At 34.3% G+C, this 20308-nt stretch overlaps 5 protein-coding genes across 7 annotated transcripts; 1 reads left to right on the forward strand and 4 right to left on the reverse strand.

The window, feature by feature from the left end:
* Positions 1 to 452: 452 nt before the first annotated feature.
* Positions 453 to 4026, reverse strand: LOC105961996 (uncharacterized). Of its 3 annotated transcripts, XR_016033244.1 has the most exons (9): positions 3826 to 4026; positions 3160 to 3647; positions 2740 to 3074; positions 2309 to 2659; positions 2023 to 2217; positions 1640 to 1861; positions 1478 to 1545; positions 836 to 1393; positions 453 to 725 (listed from the first exon to the last, which is right to left on the reverse strand). XR_016033244.1 is itself a non-coding variant. In XM_088822238.1 (5 exons), exons 1-5 carry the CDS (start codon positions 2462 to 2464, stop codon positions 546 to 548), a joined length of 1473 nt encoding a protein of 490 aa, XP_088678364.1. In that variant the 5' UTR covers positions 2465 to 2659; the 3' UTR covers positions 453 to 545. The 3 variants fall into 3 exon arrangements, 1 of the variants encoding a protein (XP_088678364.1); XR_016033243.1 differs by having other exon boundaries at positions 1478 to 1861; XM_088822238.1 differs by lacking the exons at positions 2740 to 3074; positions 3160 to 3647; positions 3826 to 4026 and having other exon boundaries at positions 1478 to 1861.
* A 971-nt stretch (positions 4027 to 4997) lies between these two features.
* LOC105961993 (desiccation protectant protein Lea14 homolog) lies at positions 4998 to 5912 on the forward strand. The gene has a single exon (XM_012986254.2). It carries the CDS (start codon positions 5221 to 5223, stop codon positions 5719 to 5721), a length of 501 nt encoding a protein of 166 aa, XP_012841708.2. The 5' UTR covers positions 4998 to 5220; the 3' UTR covers positions 5722 to 5912.
* A 215-nt stretch (positions 5913 to 6127) lies between these two features.
* LOC105961994 (uncharacterized) lies at positions 6128 to 7901 on the reverse strand. Its single transcript, XM_012986255.2, has 2 exons — positions 7376 to 7901; positions 6128 to 6422 (listed from the first exon to the last, which is right to left on the reverse strand). The coding sequence occupies exons 1-2, from the start codon at positions 7678 to 7680 to the stop codon at positions 6365 to 6367; spliced, it is 363 nt and encodes a 120-aa protein (XP_012841709.2). The 5' UTR covers positions 7681 to 7901; the 3' UTR covers positions 6128 to 6364.
* Positions 7902 to 14235: 6334 nt separating this feature from the next.
* LOC105961992 (organelle RRM domain-containing protein 2, mitochondrial) lies at positions 14236 to 16044 on the reverse strand. The gene is made up of 4 exons (XM_012986253.2): positions 15777 to 16044; positions 14944 to 15012; positions 14731 to 14837; positions 14236 to 14610 (listed from the first exon to the last, which is right to left on the reverse strand). Exons 1-4 carry the CDS (start codon positions 15937 to 15939, stop codon positions 14518 to 14520), a joined length of 432 nt encoding a protein of 143 aa, XP_012841707.2. The 5' UTR covers positions 15940 to 16044; the 3' UTR covers positions 14236 to 14517.
* Positions 16045 to 18419: 2375 nt separating this feature from the next.
* On the reverse strand, positions 18420 to 20055 carry LOC105961853 (large ribosomal subunit protein uL2z). Its single transcript, XM_012986117.2, has 2 exons — positions 19479 to 20055; positions 18420 to 18928 (listed from the first exon to the last, which is right to left on the reverse strand). Exons 1-2 carry the CDS (start codon positions 19916 to 19918, stop codon positions 18586 to 18588), a joined length of 783 nt encoding a protein of 260 aa, XP_012841571.2. The 5' UTR covers positions 19919 to 20055; the 3' UTR covers positions 18420 to 18585.
* Between the last annotated feature and the right edge of the window lie 253 nt (positions 20056 to 20308).

The following is a 20308-nucleotide window of genomic DNA, read 5'->3' on the forward strand; positions in this document are numbered from 1 at the left end:
ATATCGGAAATTCAAATATTGGAATGAAGAAACTTGTTTCGCAATTGAAATTTCTCGATTCAAAATCGACAGAATTCGCAAATTCCAACTTGACAAAAGTTCGAATCAAAAATTGAAATTTGTTATATAAATGAAGGGAATTAAGATACCAAAGAAGGGAAAAATGAGTGAGTTATCGAGAAACACGAATGCAATACAAATTGTTAGTACAGGGTCGATTTAGGGCTTATTTGGTAATGAGATTTCTAAAATTTAATAAATAACCAAATAAGAGATCGAGGCCCGTGAAATTTCAACCTAAAGTTTCGCTATAATTAAAATCGTTAAAATAAAAAATAAAAAAAAAAACTTATGATTTCACTGATTCAAACGGTTGTAATAAGGGACTTGCGATTCAATTTGACTAGTGTGTGTGTGTGTGTTTGTTAGTGTGACGAATATCTTGCTTTATTCGAACTTAATATCACTATGTACATGTGTTGTCAACTAACTTGCGTATCTAATCGGGTATATGATATACAAGACCTCTATATATGGTTCAAACATTACAAAGAGAAACCAGGGTGGTAAAAGCTGGTGGCACAGCGAAATAACTGCAAATTATTCAAGCAGCAGCTGCCACCAGGAATACGCACAAAAGGCCCGTCGTCGTCCTCTGCCGCAGGGTTAAAAACAATTATCCCATCCACCCGATGCATCAACTCCGTCCTAAATCTCTTCACACTCTGCCAAAACATAAATACCAAAACAAAATCCAATATCAACAATTTTTTTTTCCTTCCCGGGGAAAATTACAAAAAAAGAAGTATAAAGAATAAAAGAAATAACAAAAAACCTGATTCACGGCCATAATAGACGTAACATTCAGTCGACAGTTAAACGCAGCCTCAGCACTCCAAGGTTTATTTTCCACATCCGTTAAAAGGATAACGATACTTCTCCAAAAGTCAACCTCATCGAGTGTACCCTTATCAAGAATCTCGAGTATGCTCTTATAGAGCACGTCGTCGGCAAACTCGATTCCGTCGAACAAAACGACCACACTTGGCCTCTTCTTCACTTCATCGATAAGAAAGTTCTTCACTTCCTCGCCTCTACAATTATCGTCCAATTTGATATACACGAAGAGCGATTCCCCTAACGACTCGTTAAGGGAACTAATCAGCCCTGCTTTAGCACCACCGTTCAAACCTCCAACGAGGAAGTGCTTATCTGGCAAATTAGGCGATTCCAATGACGCAGCGTCGTCGCTCTTTTTGACTAGAGCATCTAGTATAATACTAGTTACTTTAGCAATACCACTATCGTTTCTTTTTTTCAATTTTACGACAAGACTTTTCAACGTCTTCTTCTTCTCATCAATTGTAGGAAGAATATTGTCCCAAGATGCTCTCTGCATACGTGTTTTGGTTGTGTAGTCGATATGCATACATGCATATATATAAGTTATGGAATATAAACAATATAATAAACATACCTCTTTAAATACGCATGTTAGTGGTTTGTCTCCCAAGCAACACTTTAAGAGCCCGTCGCAAGAATTTGCTAATAAATTTCCCAACAAAAATAAACTATGGGGAGTAAGCAGCACGCGCAAGCATTCTCTACGAAAGTTGAATATCTTATACACTGTTTTCACCTTCTTCTTTAAGCCGACCAACAAATTATCGAATGTCCCATCTGCTAGCTTTAAGTACCAATCGGGAGCATTTTTTCCATGTACTTGGAATCTGAATGATAGCTCGGAAGTTCCAACAAACGTATCGATATATACAGAAGCATTGTCTACACCTTTTGAGGTTGCTAATTTTGGAACAACGTGCTCGAGCAATGCTTTTTGGAAAGCCTTTCCAGCTTCAAGCTACCAAAAAAAAAAAAAAAAACAAGAAAAACACGATCACAAGGTGAATGAAGTTACGGTTTAAAAGAGACGAAGCGATTCACATGTAGACAATTTCTTCCTCTTCAATAAATTAAAACACGAAGAACTAGCAAATAATAAACTCAATAGAAACTACTTACATGTACGGTTGGTGCCTTGAGAAATAAGGCATCTATTGCAGCATTAGACGCATGCACGACAAATCTTTCTCCATAAATATCTCTCACAATTTCCCTAAGCAACAGCCTCGCAACAGCCTTCTTATTTTCAAACCTCCTCACGACAAGAATTTTATCTACTGAATTTAACAGCTCAGCATCGAAGATTCTTCTCGCCTACAGATTCCATTACAAAACAAAAGGAGAATTCGCTCACGTACAGTTGACGAAACCAGACATCAACTTTATTTAAAAAAAAAATCCCAACCTCGGGAAGAACTCTTTCATAACTGTCCCTTAAATTACAATTACGGGCCCTGTAGAATTCTATTGGATTGCGCCTAAGCTGTTCCAAAACATCTTCATTCCAATTTTTACTCGACAATAACGGCGGAAGTTGTGTGGACCCCACACTCGATGTCATAAAAATAATAGACTTGGAGAAGTCAACAATGCTCCTCTTACTATCACTCGGTGCACTGTAACTCAAAACCTCAACGAGAATCCTTGTGACAATAGAGGAAGCCTTGTCAACTTTGTCGAGAAGAATAACTGAATAAGGTCGTTTCGCCACAATCTCAGTAAGACGATTCCAAATTCATGATGCATTCTCTTTGACCTAAAAAAGAAGAAGTTCGGTACAAAAGCGGTTAATAATTCGAAATCGATAGGCTTGATTAATGGAATCAACGCACTTACCACTCAACTAGATCACAATTTGCTGATTCCAATTGAGGCGGCTCTGCGTACTCTGACATATCTATCTCTACAAGCCTGCTTGCGTCACAATACCAATGAAGCGCAACAGCCTTTGCGATCTCTGTTTTACCGACTCCAGAACCACCCAAAAGAAGAAACGAACCCCTAGGGCGGGTAGTAATCGGTCCACTTACGGACAACGTTTTGTAAATTTCATTTATCGCGCGTTCTTGATTCACCACCCTCTGTTTCGTCATGTATATAGCCTTTCTCTTGGGATCGTTAATTGACGGAAGAATCTGAGTGACCGGGACATCGGTCCGCATGCTCAGCACCTACACCTCCATGAAGTTGAAGTTGAAAATCAGAGCTTGCAAGTTCAAAAAAATAAAAATTAAAATATTAAAATGGACAAAAAACCTCAGCAACATGACACGCCTCGACTGTCAAGAGACACTTGAAACGTTTAATTAGCTGGCTTTGTATATCATCGAGAAACCGAACAATGTTACTGGACTTTTCACGGGGTACGACAGACGGTTCCTTCAAGATGCTCTTATTCAGCACAGGACAGTATAGAGAAGCAATGTTCGACGCGTATTCCCTGTACAATTTAATCTTTTTCGGTGCTCTTTCGTCCAGAAACAGATCGAACGCAAAGTCCCATTGATATAAGAAGTCCCCCATGTAGAATGATGCAGAATCGCGCTCCGATTTCAAACGAGCCACCCATAATTGGCTATCCGGGTGCTTGTCCCTGTGCAGTTCAATTAGTTCGACAAGGGCGCGGCGCAGCTCGTATGCCTTGTCTTTGAACTCGATTTCGTGGGCGCAGTTTTTCAATTTTTCGAGCACCAGCTTGCATGCACATTCCAATATTTCAACGCTTTTTTCTAGGGTTTCATCTCCTATAATTATTAAAAAAAAAAAAAAAGTTATATCATCACATAACATTTTCTAGTGATAAAAGGCGTGATTTTTTTTTTACACTCTGATCGAAATTTCTAGGGTTCCTTATCATCGATTTTATCCGAAGCAATCAACAAATATGAACAATGTGAGGCAATTGAAAATAAATAAACTAACCGGGCTGATGTTTGCGATCGAAGAATCGAACGCCATTAACGGCCAGAGAAAAAGCTTGGACTGAAATTGGAAGGCGGTATTTCTTCTCCAGCTTCGATTTTGCTTCCGGTGACACCCTCGCCGCCATTTCTTCATCCATCTGTAACCTTTTTCCTTCAACGATTTCTTCCCCCAAAATCCCAAATTTTACATGTGAGTATTTCAAGTATACGTAATATTATGTTAAAATTGGTAAAATTACTTACTAGTCCTCTAACTTTATATGTTTTTCATTTGGCTCCCTTTATTTAATATGCAACGACGCAACAACTTTCAAAGAGTTGCACTTGTGGAACAAAGTTTTCAATTTCTGTTGAGCTGGTTCCAAAACTAATGAACTTTTTGGAATAAAAACTTTTTTTGTATATAAAGTCTGCTGAAAAATCGAACGGGTCGGAAATTGAAAATTTGAATATTGGAAATAAAAGAAAACTTATTTCGAAATCGACGAAATTTGGAATTTTCAACTTGACAAAAATCGAATAAAAAATTGAAATATGTTACAAAAAAAATGTTAGTATAGGGTCGATTTAGGGCTTATATGGTAATGAACTTTCTAAATTTTTAATAAAAAATAAGAAATCGAGACCCGTGAAATTTCAACCTGAATTTTGGATTATAATAAATCGTTAAAAAAAGAACTTGTTATTTTACCGGTTCGAACGAGTGGAATGGACTTGCGATTACTTGTGTGTGTGTGTGTGTGTGTGTGACTATATTTTGCTTCATTTAGATTTACACTCGATGAATTTCACTATGTACTCACCAAATTGGTGTATCTTATCGGGTATAAGTTCTAAACGACCTTTATACATGGTTGAAATTAAATCAAGATAGTTGATATTACATTCGAGCACACTTATTTGAACTCAATTTGTCACTAATATTTTCGTGTAACAAGTTTGAAGCTCAACTCGATCTCGATTAGAAAAAATCATAAAACATGTACACAAATTCAATCTCAAATTGAGTTCGACTCGATTAAAACTCCGTTTCAATATGATTCGAGTGTTTAGCCGACATACCCTCAAACAAAATATCTATTTTTGAGAAGAATTGAATTTTATCTTTTAGTGCATATTATAATAATAATAATAATAATAATAATAATAATAATAATTGAAAATGTAGATATTCTATATAATAAAATAAATAAATAAAAATTGAAAATGCGGATCTCAAAACACGGATTCCCCACTACCCATCCATGCTGCTAAATAACGCGTCCCCTTGCTATATATATTACAGTCGTCGCCTATACATACACACTGTGTCTATATATATACAATATATATCTCACTGTAAATTCATTCAATACTCAATTCTCAATTCTCACTCAATTGCAATCAATCAACAATGGAGATTCTGGAGCAAGCGAAGAACTACGTCGCCGGAAAAGTTGCGAACATGCCGAAGCCGGAGGCGGACATCACCGACGTGGATTTCAAGGGTTTCGGACTCGACGGAATAACTCTCCTGGCGAAGATCTCCATCACCAATCCATACTCCGTCCCGATCCCGATCGGAGAGATCGCCTACGCCGTCAAGAGCGCCGACAGATGCATCGTCTCCGGCACAATCCCCGATCCCGGATCTATCAAGGGGAACGGCGACACCATGCTCGAGGTGACGGTGAAGGTGCCGCACGGCGCCATGGTCAGCCTGATCCGCGACGTCGGCGGCGATTGGGACATCGATTACGTGCTGGAATTAGGGCTGATTATCGATCTGCCGGTGATCGGAAACTTCACGATTCCGATGTCGTACAAAGGTGAGATGAAGCTGCCTACATTCGCCGACTTTTTCCGTGGAGGAAAATCGACTCCTGAAGAAGAAGAAGAAGAAGTATGCAAATGAATTTCCCCCTTTTCTAATTGGTTGGAATCAATAAAATATCTCTCTTTTCGATTTACATGACTTTTTTTTAAGTCTTATTTACCTATTAAACGCTGCGTTTTAATTGATTCTGTGTTTGAAACTATTTATCTCTTGAGCTTTTTGTTTTTATCACTGTGTAGTACTCGAATTAATTATCAGAAAAATTAATATTCAGATGAATTGAGCCCGAACTCATTCTTAATTGTTCTTGAGCCGTTTTTGATGAATTGAGCCCGAACTCATCATTAGTTGTTCTTGAGCTCTTGAGACGGCTTTTATTTTAAATATACTAATATAAAATTAAATAATAAATTCATATAAATAATAATAAACTGTTTTTAATTATAATTTATAACAATAAAATTTCTAATAATATCAATAAACATTAAAAAAAAATACACAAAATGGCTTAGGCTCGAGATCGAACAAAAGAAAAAAAACTGCAAGCTCGGCTCGTCTATATTCCTAGTGTATATGATTGGATATTAGCTATGAAACTTCACCAAGTATAATTATGTAATATAGAATAAACTTTATATGTGAATATGTATCAAAGCTATGTATAAATATGTACACATTCTAAAATGAGAATAAAATAAATTAAGAGAGAGGCTGCTATACTTCAAAACATGAATGGAGTTGGAGAAAATGCTGGCATGACATGTGGAAGTGGAGCTCTCCTGCAAACCACATAAATAACAACAAATTAATATTTCTTCAATTAATTACTCAAAAAATAAAAGTAAATATTAAACTAGAAATATAAATGTCAAAAAAGAAAATGACAAGTAATATTGACATTTTTGTTTCATTTAAATGAATTGAGATGACTCGTGTGCTGGATGGATCAACTCGACAAAAACTTGAACTCGAATTTGAACTCATGAGTGCGGGGCTTCTTTTTATTTTAATTCTATTATATATATATATATATATATATATATATGACATAAAAATATAATCTTAAAGAAATAACTTCTTATTTGAACTCCTCTCTACACGTTGAACTAATAATTTAGTACAATTTTACGAAGTCGGGATCGAAAGAAACTATTATCTAAGAAGGTTATTAATTTGTCGAGGTTCTAAAATACAATCAGTTTCAGATAGTTTTTTCAAACACAACTATTATCTAAGAAGGTTATTAATTTGTCGAGGTTCTAAAATACAATCAGTTTCAGATAGTTTTTTCAAACACAATATTACGAAAAAAAAAAGTCTCTTGTTTGGGTAATTACAACCTCCTTTTAAAAATTTACATAAAATGTATGTAATTTGGTTATTTACCGAAGCAAATTGTATATTCAGTTCGGTAAACGGCATACCAATTTTGATTCAATTTAATTGATTTAACATCCCTCAATTTACCTCTGACCGGTTTTTTTGTAAAGTAATTATACTTAATTGAGGGACAACTGTAATTACCTAAACATGATGATTTTTTTCATAATTTAACCGTAACTATCGGGTGACCGTAATTTACCCTATTATTTATTAATTTCATGAGCTATGGAATTGCTGAGTGTTATTCCGGCTATATAATTTTTAATCGACGAAACCATAACTTAATAATATCAACACCAAAATTTGAATTAAAAAAAAAAAGAAAAAAGTAAATGGTAGAAGATTTTACCGGCCATAATCGCAATCTGAAGAACGAGTCCGATCTCTTTGAGACACGGACGAAATCTTCCGCTTGAGGGTCCGCCGCCACCCCGCCGCCGCCGTCGTCCGCTCGACATTGTTAACCCTCTCCGCCGTGGACACGTCTTCCGAAATCGGCGTCAGCGAAGGCCGCCAGTCGCGGCCGCCGCCCCTCCCCTTGCCCTGCTTCCGTCCAATTGGGCGCTGGGGCTCCTCCTGCACCGCCGTGATTATCGTCTCGTCCGCCGACGACCACGACCCACCACACGCGACGAATTCCAATAAAAACTTCATAATTGCGTACACAAATAAACAGAGAGAGAAGATTGGAAAACAATGATTCCTGAGAGAAGATAATTAAACGAACCGGGTGACCCGAATGGGGTATATATATAGTTGTTAGGGTTTAAGAAGAGAGAGAGAGAGATTGACCCGAATTGGTATATTTCTCTGTTATACGTCTCTGTGTGTGGCGCCGTTGTTTGGGAGAGAAGATGTAATTCAAATTGTGATAGGACTGCGTGCGTGTTATTTTATTTATTATTAATATATATAGAAACTTTTAAATAAGGATAAAATTTGATACAATAGGTAATAATATAGTTAATGTGTATTAAATATTTGCCATTTATGCTTGAAACTTGGTGAATAAAGATAGGTTCGAAATTTGATCAATCTTATTAATAAAAGTAAGGTTGTTCTGGTGAAACCCTAGGGTTTTTTTCCCGCTCATTGTATAGTTATATTTGTCATTTAATAATTTTTACTTTTATTTGTTGTCATTTAATTATTTTTTACTTTTATTGTTTATTTCTTACTTTTATTATTTTATTATTTCAATTTTTATTTAATTAATTCTAAATTTTACCGTGTCTAATATTTATTGTTGTTTATTGCTTTACCTCTTCTTCCCCATGACCCCCACTTTTCATCTCTCCTATGCACTTCATCTCCTTCACGGTTCTTTTTCCTGTTTTTTTTTTTTTTTTTAAGTATTAGATTAATTCCTTCTTCTTCTTTTTTTTTTTTAATATTTTTTGTGTTCTTTATCACAATTTAATTCCATTTTTTATATTTTTTTTTGTTCTTTATAATAATTTAATTCTTTTTTGTAATATTTTTTTGTGTTCTTTATCAGAAATAGGAAACATGGTTACCAGCACGTCCTTCATTACTGTTTCGGACAAAAAGACTGATTGGAAAATATTGGTTCAGGTCATACGTTTGTGGTTCGTACCAGATAAGTGGAATCCGAAAGAGAATGCTGACATCGAAATGATTTTTATTGACGAGAAGGTGAATGTGCTTTTATATTTTTATTATGTTTATGTTTTATATATTTATGTTTCGAGTATTCAAAACATAATTATCCGTCTGACATTTATCTCAAGGTGTGCGGATTCATGCTAGCATAAAAAAAATGCTCATTCGTAAGTATGAAGAGTTGATAAAAGAAGGCACCAACTATATTTGTAAAGAATTTCTTTGTGGTTAATTCAAATGGTGGCTTTAGAGCAACAACACATAAGTTAAACTGAACTTTATGGTATGCACAGAAAAGTTATCGAAACATCAGTCGATAAGATTCCATCAACCCATTTTCAGTTTGCTAGCTTTGACACAATCAAACAGAACGTGGATGAGAGCTTACTGTTTGGTATGTAACTACTCATATTAGTCTACTAATTTGATATTGATTATATCATTAAATTTTGATGTGTTTTCCTTTGACTTGCTAATTTATTTAATGTTGCAGATATAATTGGTCACGTCACACGTGGTTGAGAAAGACCCTATAAAAGAGATCAATATAAAGGACAAGGACAAGAAAAGCAAGCTTTTGGAGATTGTCGTCCAAGATTTAGAGTATTTAAAATATAGATCGTTGTGTGATGATCTCTTAATGTTATTCATAACAATTTACTTAATTTTCAGGAAAAATACTGTTAGATGCACTTTGTGGGAAGCTTTTGCCGAAAGAATCGATGCATATCTCCTCAAAGATGATCACAATGGACCTATTGTGGCCATCCTTCAATTTTTTAGGACCAAGACTTATTTAGGTATTTTTTAACCCTGAACCCTAGATCAGTCATAATTGTTTTATTTTATTTTGTAAGATTATATTGTTGATTATTTCACACCCACATAAAAATTAGGAAAAACGGGTTTATCGAATGCTCTGAATGTGTCAAACTTATTGATCAATCAGGATTTGAAGGAAGTGTTGGACTACAAGGACAAGTAAATATATTTAATTGTTCTAATTACTATTTAATAAACTCGACTATGATTATAAAACTTATTGATAAAAGTAAAGTTCCTCTCTTAATAATAAAGGTAAGGTTGTTCCTGCTAAACCCTATGAAAATTTTCTCACTCATTTGATAGTTATAAATTATAACTGTCATTTATTTAATTAATCAATTTTTTTGTTTTAATATATTTAATATAATCAAGTTTAATAAAATTCGTTAAGTATCCAGATTCTTTCGCCCCAAATTTACGTATTTTTCTCACCAAAATTGTCATTTTTACTTAATATTAATTTGATGGAAAATTTAATTGTTTACAAAAATATTTGGTTCTTATCTTATTAATAAAAGTAAAGTTGTTCCTCATAAACTCTTGAGATTTAGAGGGTGTTTGGCTAAGCTTATTTTAAACAGTTGATAAGCTCTTACATCTGATAAGATATTTTTAGAGCTGATAAGCTGTTACATCTTATTTTTAAGATTACTCTTTAGAGTGCTTGGATAATGAGCTTATTTCCTATTTTTACTCATTGTAAGATCTTAAATAAAAAGGTGGGGAGAGGTACTTATTTAAAAAGATCTTATTTGGTCTCCAGCAGCTTATTTAAAAAAAAAATAAGATCTTTTTTTAAAAAAATACCAAACACTTTGGAAGAGCTTATAAGCTCTAAAACATCTTATAAGCTCCTTTTAACATCTTATAAGCTTAGCCAAACACCCTCTTAATGGCATCATTGATTTACAGTAAATTTACTGAAGCCCGTTATGGGTGATAAAGAAAACGATTCGTCAAACTTCAACATAAACTGAGATAAGATAAATATACAACACATATTACATAATAAATATAAAGTTCAATTAATAAATATCAAAATGAAAAAAAGTTTATGGATGGGAATTATAATCAATATACATAGCAAAATATCAAAATGAATTAAAACTTCAATTTTATCGTTTAAATTGAACTTTACTTTGTATTAATTTTACTTCACTCCCGTGCATCGCACGGGCCAAAAATCTAGTTATATTAATAATAATGTAAGGCCATCGTTTTTTGTTGGGGAAATTAACCATTATTAAATAAATAATCAGACGTTATTTGATATTTGGTATTCTCAATAACTCGCTGGGTCGAACCGCAAATATTATGTTATCATGACTTATCTTGTATTTTAGGAAATTTTTGTTGCACTCGATGTCCGATAAAATAATTGAGTTTTAGATTAGTTAATATTATCTTAGCTAATCTTATCTTGACAACCAAACGAGACATAAGGATACTACCTGATAGAAAATTAATGATTTTTAGTAAATGCGTAGGAAATCTTATTTAAAAATCAAAGTCCGACACTCACTCTATTTTTCTTCTTTCAAATCCTTTTTTTATTCTTTAAGTTTTCGATGACGTTATTTTGTCAAAAATACGAAACTTGTGCCTAAATCAGATGCAACGGCAACTAATCTTTGTTTATCGTAGACACACATTTTTATTGATTTGTTAAGCTCCTTCTTAGGTCGAAACTCGCCAACAAGTTTTGTTTTTTGATCTAACAAATATGCCGCTTAGAATTCGTGTGTTGGTAACAAAAGATTAAAAAAATTCAGAGTGGATTAAGATTTTTGAGAGCAAATGTGATTTGCTATGAACCTCGTTGGAGAAAAAAAGATGAAAATAAAAGATAACAAAATTAAAAAGAAAAGAGATACAAAAAATAATATATTTAAAAAAAAAAAAAAAACTACGAACATTCATTGGAGTTTTTAAGTTGACCTAGCATTAATTATTTTTAGGGATAATTAGCAATACCCCCCTCATCTAGGTAAATGAGTTAAGAAAAACCCCCCTCCCAAAAATAATTAGAGAAAACCCCCTTACCTAATATTTTACTCAAATATTATTTAATAATTCCCAAACCACCCTTTCTCACTCTTATCTCTTCTCTCTCTTTCTCTCTCTCTCTCTCTCCTCTTTCTCTCGCACACATAAAAACACACACACACACAAATTCGTACGGCAGGGTATCGATCATGGCCTTGCCGTCGCATTAGTTGACGGAGCACGACGAGCCCTTGGCGGCGGCGGCGCCCATTAGGGGGTGGTGGGAATTGGCGTCGGAGGAGGAGTCGATGACTTTGTCCATGAGGTGGGCGCGGGTGATGCTGTTGAAGCCGCCGGTGAAGAGGGAGTTGGAGACGAACTGCTCCTCCACTTTTTGGGCGGAGCCGGGGTTGTTGCCGGTGGTGTTGTTGTTGGGCTGGTTGTCAGGTGTGGGCGGCATCTGGACAGTGTAGTTGAGGAAGTCGTTGCTGCCGAGTTCGCTGTCCAGGTCGTCGTGTGAGTAGCTGACGTAACGGCCGGAGGAAGTGCGGCGGGCGATCCCTTCTCCAAAGTCGGTGTTGAGCATATCGGAAGGTTAATTTAAATAGAATTTATTTTTTAATCGACTATGTACATGTTCATAGTCGATTAAGCTAATCGACTATGTTCTGGTATTCGATTAAGGTTGATCGACTCCAGTTCTTTTTATTTTTTTTGGATTTCTTGTTTATTGTTTCAATTGTATAAATCATTTATAACGTTTGTATATTTTTTTTTTCTTTCTAAAATATAGTTGATTTTGCATTTTTTCGCAGTTGTAATTTGTTATGTTTAGTAGCAGATTCTTAATCGACTATGCTTCATCATAGTCGATTAATACACCTGATATAGAAAAATAAAATTAAAAAAACAAAAAAAAAATTAAATAATTAAATAATTTCCTTAATCGACTATGAAGCATAGTCGATTAAGGCTTAATCGACTATGCTTCATAGTCGATTAAGAAAAAAAACGGAAAAAAAAAAAAAAAAAATTGCTGAGCGTGACCCAGTGATGATGTGGCGGGTGGGGACAAAGCTGGAAAGCATAATGGCTGAAAATGGGTGTGGACTTTTCTCAAATGGACTAAAATATTTTGGGCCTCCCTCAATTAAAAAAAATAATGAGGGGGTTTTCTCAAAGAGCCCCTTATTTTTATATATAGAACACGACCAAATTACAATTTCATGTGTAATTAAAATTGCATCTTTTGCCTCGACGTCGGCGGTCGCTAAGGCGGCGATGAGAATCTAGGGATTATTATTGGATTAGATTAGATATTATTTTATCATCAATTAGTGTCTTTATCCCTAATTTTATTATTAGGGATAGATTAGCTTAATTAAGTTAGTCATTAGTGCACAAAAAGTTGTCCTCTCTCCTCTCCGAAGGGCAAACCTACTTTAGTCAACTCCACAAGTCCATGGGAGATTAGGATGGTCAAGATCGGTTAACAAACGCCCGGTATAAATAACCAGGTGTAGCAACAGGAGTGGAACAAAAACGGAATTTTCAAATGACATGGATTCGATATCCAAATATTTTTTTTTTAAAATAAATATATAATTTGTGTAGAAACGCAGACGTGTGGCTTCTTGTTTAATTTACGCAACATCCAACTGCATATGTTTGTAATTAAATCAGCTAAAAAAAATATCAATTGTGAAGTTACTTTCGAATTAAGTATTTATAGTTTACTTGTAGATGAAGGCATATATATATGCTCTTCACCCATTGGCCCTTCTCTTCACTCCCTGCCACCTGTACATTTTGCATAAATACATATATATTGTCTGAACAATTTAGTGATGTAGAAGAGAGATACAGACTGGTGGTGGTGGTGACTGTTAATGAAGGGGAAGAACTTACCGTGCTACAAACATATTCCACCACGTACAATGTTCCAAGTATTATTAGGTGGTCCTAGAATGTTTGAAATATCTTTTCGTTTGATGCTACTACATCTTATCAAATAGAATAATAATATTTCACCATACCATACACGTATTATTTATTTATTTATAGCGAAAGATAGTTTCTGGTTCCCCAATTCCCATCCGGGTAATTCGAGCCCATGATCAAATAAATCCAACGTGCAAGATATTTACCAACATGCTACTTTGTCGGTGTGTGTGTGTGGAGTGGTAATTGGACGGGTCGAAATAGAACAGTGAAAAACTGATGTCACTAATTTCAATCAGTTTTGAAGAAATTTGAAACAAAATAAAAAATTAAAAAACGGCGGAATTGGATTTTCCGTTTTTAATTTTTAGTCATCTATAATATAAAATAAAAAAATATATTGTGTAATTTTTCGGGGAAAAATGGAAATTTTCAAAACTGTTTTTGGAAAATTAAAATCAGATCAAAATTCAAAATCTAACATCTACTAATCATATTATGTTCCGAAAAAAAAAAAAACAAAAAAAACCCGAAAAAAACCAGAAACTGATAATATATATTAATATTGCTTATGCCTAACATGAATCATAATGCAACACGATAGTCACATTCCTTCTATCCCCCGTGTGTCAACTTCGAATTATTTGGGGAAGAAATAGAAGAAAATTAAGGAATTCAAGATAGCGTATACTTCGATCACTAATGAACTCTGAAATTTTTACACGGAAATGACGATCAAGGTCGACAAATTCAACTTTTACGGTAACTACTTCACTGCAAGTCTAATTGTTAAAACTATGGGCGAATGGGTGACTATATTTCGACAAGTTTAAATGAAAATCCAAACGTTCTTTGCATGACCAAAAAGAGTCGACAAATATTTAAGAAAAAGGAAAATAAATAGCGGGGAAACGAGCTTTCCCAATCGAATGCATATATAGCCAAAACAAGTTCAATTCTAGTTAAAACATTTCCAAACACCAACACTCTGGTATGAATCATGAATACCTTAAACCCGACATGAATAGGCATAATTACCAAATCGTGTTTGAATCCTAGACAGAAATATTGAATTGGGTTGAAAAATTGTACCATTGTTCTCTGTGTATATTCTTTTCACCACTGACCCTGAGGAGGTCTATTGTTTAGAGGGGGCACAGGAGGTCTTGGTCTCGCATACTCGGCAAAAATAACCCAACCATCCAAAAACTATAAAAAGAAAAAAGTAAAATAAAATAAGAAAAATCACTCGATTTTAGCTATTTATATTATTTATCGAAAAGTCTAGAAAAAAAATGAAATACGGTTTCTTGAAAATTTTAAATTCACCTGGCCATCCATGCCTTTGATCCCTGCTTCAGCTTCTTGTAAAGTTGCGTATCTTACAAAACCGTAACCCTTCGAGTATCCAGATACACGATCGGTCATCACTCTAGCTGCGTGAAGAAACAAGATAGCAAAATTAATTTAGGAATTCTTTTAGCATCGTACTATAATGTTTTTTTTCATCCTTAATTAGAAACAAAAAAAGAACCAACGTACCGTGAAGAACTTCACCAAACTTAGCAAAGGCGTCACGAAGACCTTCTGTTGTTGTACGTTTGCTAAGTCCTGAAAAACCCACAAACGTATATAAATCAACGACCTATAATTTCGTAGATGATCGAACATTTAACTGAATTATGAAATAGAAAGGCTGCAATCGTCGATCATAGAGAATTATAAATGTGCAATGTGGGAGAAAAAAAATTAATTTGTTCTCGACACTCAAACCAATATCTCTATTACGTTATTTTACACGCTAAACTAAACAACAACCTGTAATCAGTTCTCACAAGAAGTGAACAAAAAAATGTAATTTATTGCAGATAGTCATCTTGAACATCTACAATAAATGGTTCGATTGTGTCGGGACGGTATCTAAACAATGTCTAACCTCAAAAAATCGAAACGATAGTGAAGGTTCGATGCTGGGACAAAATTATTATCTGAAAGCAATTACTAGACAATATCGTAAAGATTAAAAATTTCTACTTAGTATTCATAAACAATGATCGAGAAGGTGAATCGAAGTAAGTATCCAAGGATCGAAACTGCGTCGCAGCTCACAAACAACATACAGTAAACTAAAATGATATGTAAATGTAATTAAATTACATCAGTGAAATTCCCATAGCTCCAACTCCTTCAATTGACAACAAAAACCTCAGATCACTTTGAGGAATAAACAAAACCCTATGGGGAAACCATTAAAGTGCGACGAATCGAACTCGAGAAACCAATTAGGGCAAAATGACAGCGCGGGAACGTTGAATGCAGCCGTGAAAAGTAAATTTAATAATGGAGAAATTGAAGAGAGAGGAGAGAGAAAGTACCGGAGACGAAGAGATTGGTAGACGGTTCAGCGGGAGGAGGCTTCTCGATATTAGTCTTGGGTAAGTTGAATGGGAAGGTGGACGGAGACGAGCAAAAAGCCCTAATTCCTCTGCACATCTGATAATTGGCTGAAATCGCCGCCGTCGCCGCCTTCATCGCCATTTTCCGGGTTTAAGCTCCTTCGTCTGGAAGGGGTTGGGGGTTTAAGAGAGAGAGAGAGAGGTTTCTAGAGAGAGAAGAATTGGAGTGTAAAAAAGGACACGTGCAAACAGTAAATTTGTGCTTCTCAGAATTAGTGAGGGCTTTGGGCTTTACACGGCCCAATAATTTTGCTCTAGTACATGTTAAGATATTTAATTTTAATTCTAATTTTAATTTTAATTTTAGTTTTAGTTTTAATTGTAGTTTTTATAAATGTTGAAATACGGTATTGTAGTATATTTGATGACATGTAGTGAGGAATTTGGGCCCAAACATGAATTATTTTTAATGAGCTCGATTTCATTTTTCGTTAAGTGGATCTCAACATTGGATTCATGCCAGACTCGGATTAAGAATTCATCTTGAGTGATCTTCACCACCCGTTCTTATTTTTGACTGATCTTGATCGTCCAACTATTTCTTCAAATGGTTCTTCCAATCCTAATCTTTCTCATTTTATTTGCACTTTCTCTTTCATCTCCTCCCTATTTTCACTGTACCTCTGTCATCCCTTGTTTTTACCGACGTCATCTTTACAATCCTTATTGAGAATGGGTGATTTTTTGACACTAAATAGCACATTTAATGCTACATACCATTGCCTCCGTTGTTATTTATACAGATAGAGAGAGAGAGAGGGGCAGTGGTAACACACTCCTCTCATATTCAAACATTCTTCTGACTTCAATCTTCGTCTTCTATGAGTAGATTGAATATATCTTAATGAAAAATGCTAAATTTGGTGAATAATTGAGAGTGTTCCTGATTGATTGTGCATATGTTGGTTAGTCAATTCAGTAATGAATGAATAGATCTAGGGTTTTTGAGTATGGGTAAATGTTTTTGTGCCTGAAACATGTTGCCATGTTGGTGCTACTTCCATTTCGATATTCTGAACAAAGGGTTGGACTGTGTCATGAGACTGAGCCTTTGAGTATGGGTGAATATTTTTGTGCATGAAACATGTTGCCATGTTGGTGCTACTTCAATTTCGATATTCTGAACAAAGGGCTGGTGCTACTTCCATTTCGATATTCTGAACAAAGGGCTGGACTGTCATGAGACTAAGCCATTGAAGATAGATTACAGCTCCATGTATTAGAGTCACTTCTATTTGTACAATATAACCTCGACAAATTTAATGTAAAAATGTTTAGTTGGCATTTATTGAAAAATGTTTAGTTGGCATTTATGGTAAGATTCGAATAAAAAGTTGGGCAAAATACACTTTACCCCCTTGTACTATGCCCCACGTAACACTTACCCCCTCGTATTATGAAAAATACACTTACCCCCTTATTTTAATGGTTAACCTATTTGACTCTTAACGGTGTTAGTAGTAAAATAAATTTAATATATTTTTAACAATCCTTACTAAATGACACATTTTTTTCATTTAAAAAAATATTACATGTACTGTGAATAAATTAAATAAATATTTAAGATAATAATATTTTTAAATTTTGATTAAATAAGAAAAATATTATTACTTTTTAATAATTCATAAGAAATGACACCTTATTTTTATTAAAAAAATATTTTTTCATTGTGGATAAATATATTAAAAAAATATTTAAAATGCATAAATTTTTAAATATATAATTAAAATATTTACTCATTAAATATTTGTATTAAAAATTGTAATTCTACAGTAATATTTTTTAACGATATATGCTAATGATTTATTTTATTTATTTGTAACATCAAAATTCACTTAAGCCTTTTACATCTAGGATTCATTATACGTAATTTAATGTTACAAATAAATATTAAAAATTCAATGTACACAATGTTTAATGAGTTAAATAATTTAATCCAGAATATGAAAAATTATAGTTGCTACTTGGTTGTATAAAATAATATATGAAAAATATATTATCTAAATATTAATTTTTAATATAAATATTTAACAAGTAAATTATATTTAATTCAAAATAAAAAAAAAAAGTGGTATCTTAAGTATTTATTTAATATATTCATAGTACATGTAATATTTTTTTTAAATAAAGAAAATGTGTCATAGTAAGGATTATTAAAAATATATTAAATTTATTTTACTTCTAATACCGTTAAGAGTCAAATATGTTGACCGTTAAAATAAGAGGGTAAGTGTATTTTTCATAGTACGAGGGGTAAGTGTTACATAGGAAATAATACAAGGGTATTTTGCCCTAAAAAGTTGAATCATAATACCAATAATAAGTGGCAATTTTGATCATGAAATCTAATTATTACTACATCAAACACTTACAAATGTTAACCTCTCCATGACAAAATATATAATTGTCTTAAGGTTGATGTACACATTTTAAGGAAATTAATAAATATACGAACTATTAAAATATATATATATATTGATAGTAGTATATGAACATCATCAACAAAAAAAACAGCTAAATATATATAACACTGAAAAATACTGTCTTGATCCAAAGCCAGAATCAAGAGTAAAAAATAATCTCCATAACCCAACAAAAAAACCAAGTATACATATCCTCAGCAAACGAGAAGTACTCACCAATGCAAATCTAAGTCGAATAAAAAATCGAAACAAAACTTTAGAAAAAATCTCCATCCATAAATTAAATATTAATAAGTAAAAAAAATCTAAGCCTTATCAGCTTTAGAAGCTGTGGCAGCAGCTTGACCACGAAGACGACCGGTTCTTCTGGCGGCAATAAGACCAACCTTTTGTCCAGGTGGCGCATCACGGCGTACCGTACTAGCGTGACCGATATGTTGGTGGTTACCACCACCATGGGGATGCTCAACTGGGTTCATAGCCACACCACGAACCACCGGCCATGAGTTCCTCTTCACCCTGTACTTATGGTATGCATTTCCGGCCTTCAACATAGGCTTCTCTGTTCTGCCACCTCCGGCAACCTGGCCAATCATTGCCCGGCATCCGCTGGGTACAATCTTCTTGGCACCCGACGGAAGCTTAATCCTTCAATCGGAAAGTAAAAAGGACTCGTCAAACTAACAAAATCTTCATTTTGTGATCAGCAAAAGCAATTTAAAGTAACATCATAACACGAGATTATGATTCATTTGCGCACACACACCCATACAGATTTGTGTTCGGTCGAACGACTAATATAGTAGTAGCATATTAAAGACTTGATCCAAGAATTTAAAAATTTATTAGAGATTAAATCAATACCAACCGGAAAAATCAGGATTGAATATGAACAATCTGCATAGTTTTTTTTTTTTAATAACCGAAAATTTCAACTAAACATAATCAAGACATTTTGATATGTTAATGCAAAAATGAAGTCTGGCATTTAACATGAGACACATTTCCGAACAAGTTTTGAAAATTTATGAATTGCTTAAATCAACAGTTCCTAAACAATTCCCCAAATATAAAATAGCAATTATTTGCAAATAAATTAATTTTTTTAGGAAAAAAAAAAACAATAATGTTTTTTTCTAATTTATTTGGATTAAGCAGGCTACGATCCAAATAAATTAATTACTTATGATAATTATACCTTGAGGTTCCATTATCAGGGTTATGGGAGATAACAATGGCGTAATCTCCAGAAGCCCTAGCCAGAACACCACGGTCACCGACGTGATGCTCGACGTTGCAAACGACGGCACCCTCCGGGATTGATCTGAGCGGCAATACGTTTCCGACGACGAGATTTGCCTTCTTCCCGCAGTAGATGAATTGGCCAGTGTACATACCCTCGGAGGCGACAAAAAGCTCCTTCTGGTGCTGGAACCGGAACGGGTGGCGGAAGGTGATGCGTGCGAGCGGCGCGCCGCGGCCGGGGTCGTGGATAATCTCGGTGATTACGCCCTTCAGGTAGCCGTTGCGCTCGCCGAAGTCGAGGGATCTGAATCGGGCCGGGCCCTTGCGGTGGTGCGTGTGGGACTTGAATACGGATCCTGCTCCCTTACGCTGTGCTCGGATCACACGACCCATTTTTTCTCACTCCTCTCAGTGTGTGTTGTTCGGCGGTGGAGAGTGAAAATGAACGACGGAGGAATATAAATAGGGTTTTGGAGGATTGGGCTTTTTTTATTTTGGGCTTTTTTTTTTTTTTTTGTGTGCAAATAAAGCTGATTTATTTTTAGCACAATAATTAATTGTTTTTAAAATGGGCTATAAAAGAAATGTGTTGGATTAATTAAAATTAACAAAATATTAATTGAGAGAAATAAAATAATAAAATAATAAAATAATTAAAATAATAAAAGCTCGAGTTAAAATTCGTAAGTATTTTTTTTTTAATCTTAATTCGGAATTCTTTATTTATTTTTTTTATTTTTTATGCAATGTTAATATAAATACATGATAATGCAATTATAAATG

This window comes from Erythranthe guttata, chromosome 8 (genome assembly GCF_056151865.1).
Source record: "Erythranthe guttata isolate IM_541 chromosome 8, IM_541, whole genome shotgun sequence".
In the NCBI taxonomy this organism is placed as follows: domain Eukaryota; kingdom Viridiplantae; phylum Streptophyta; class Magnoliopsida; order Lamiales; family Phrymaceae; genus Erythranthe; species Erythranthe guttata.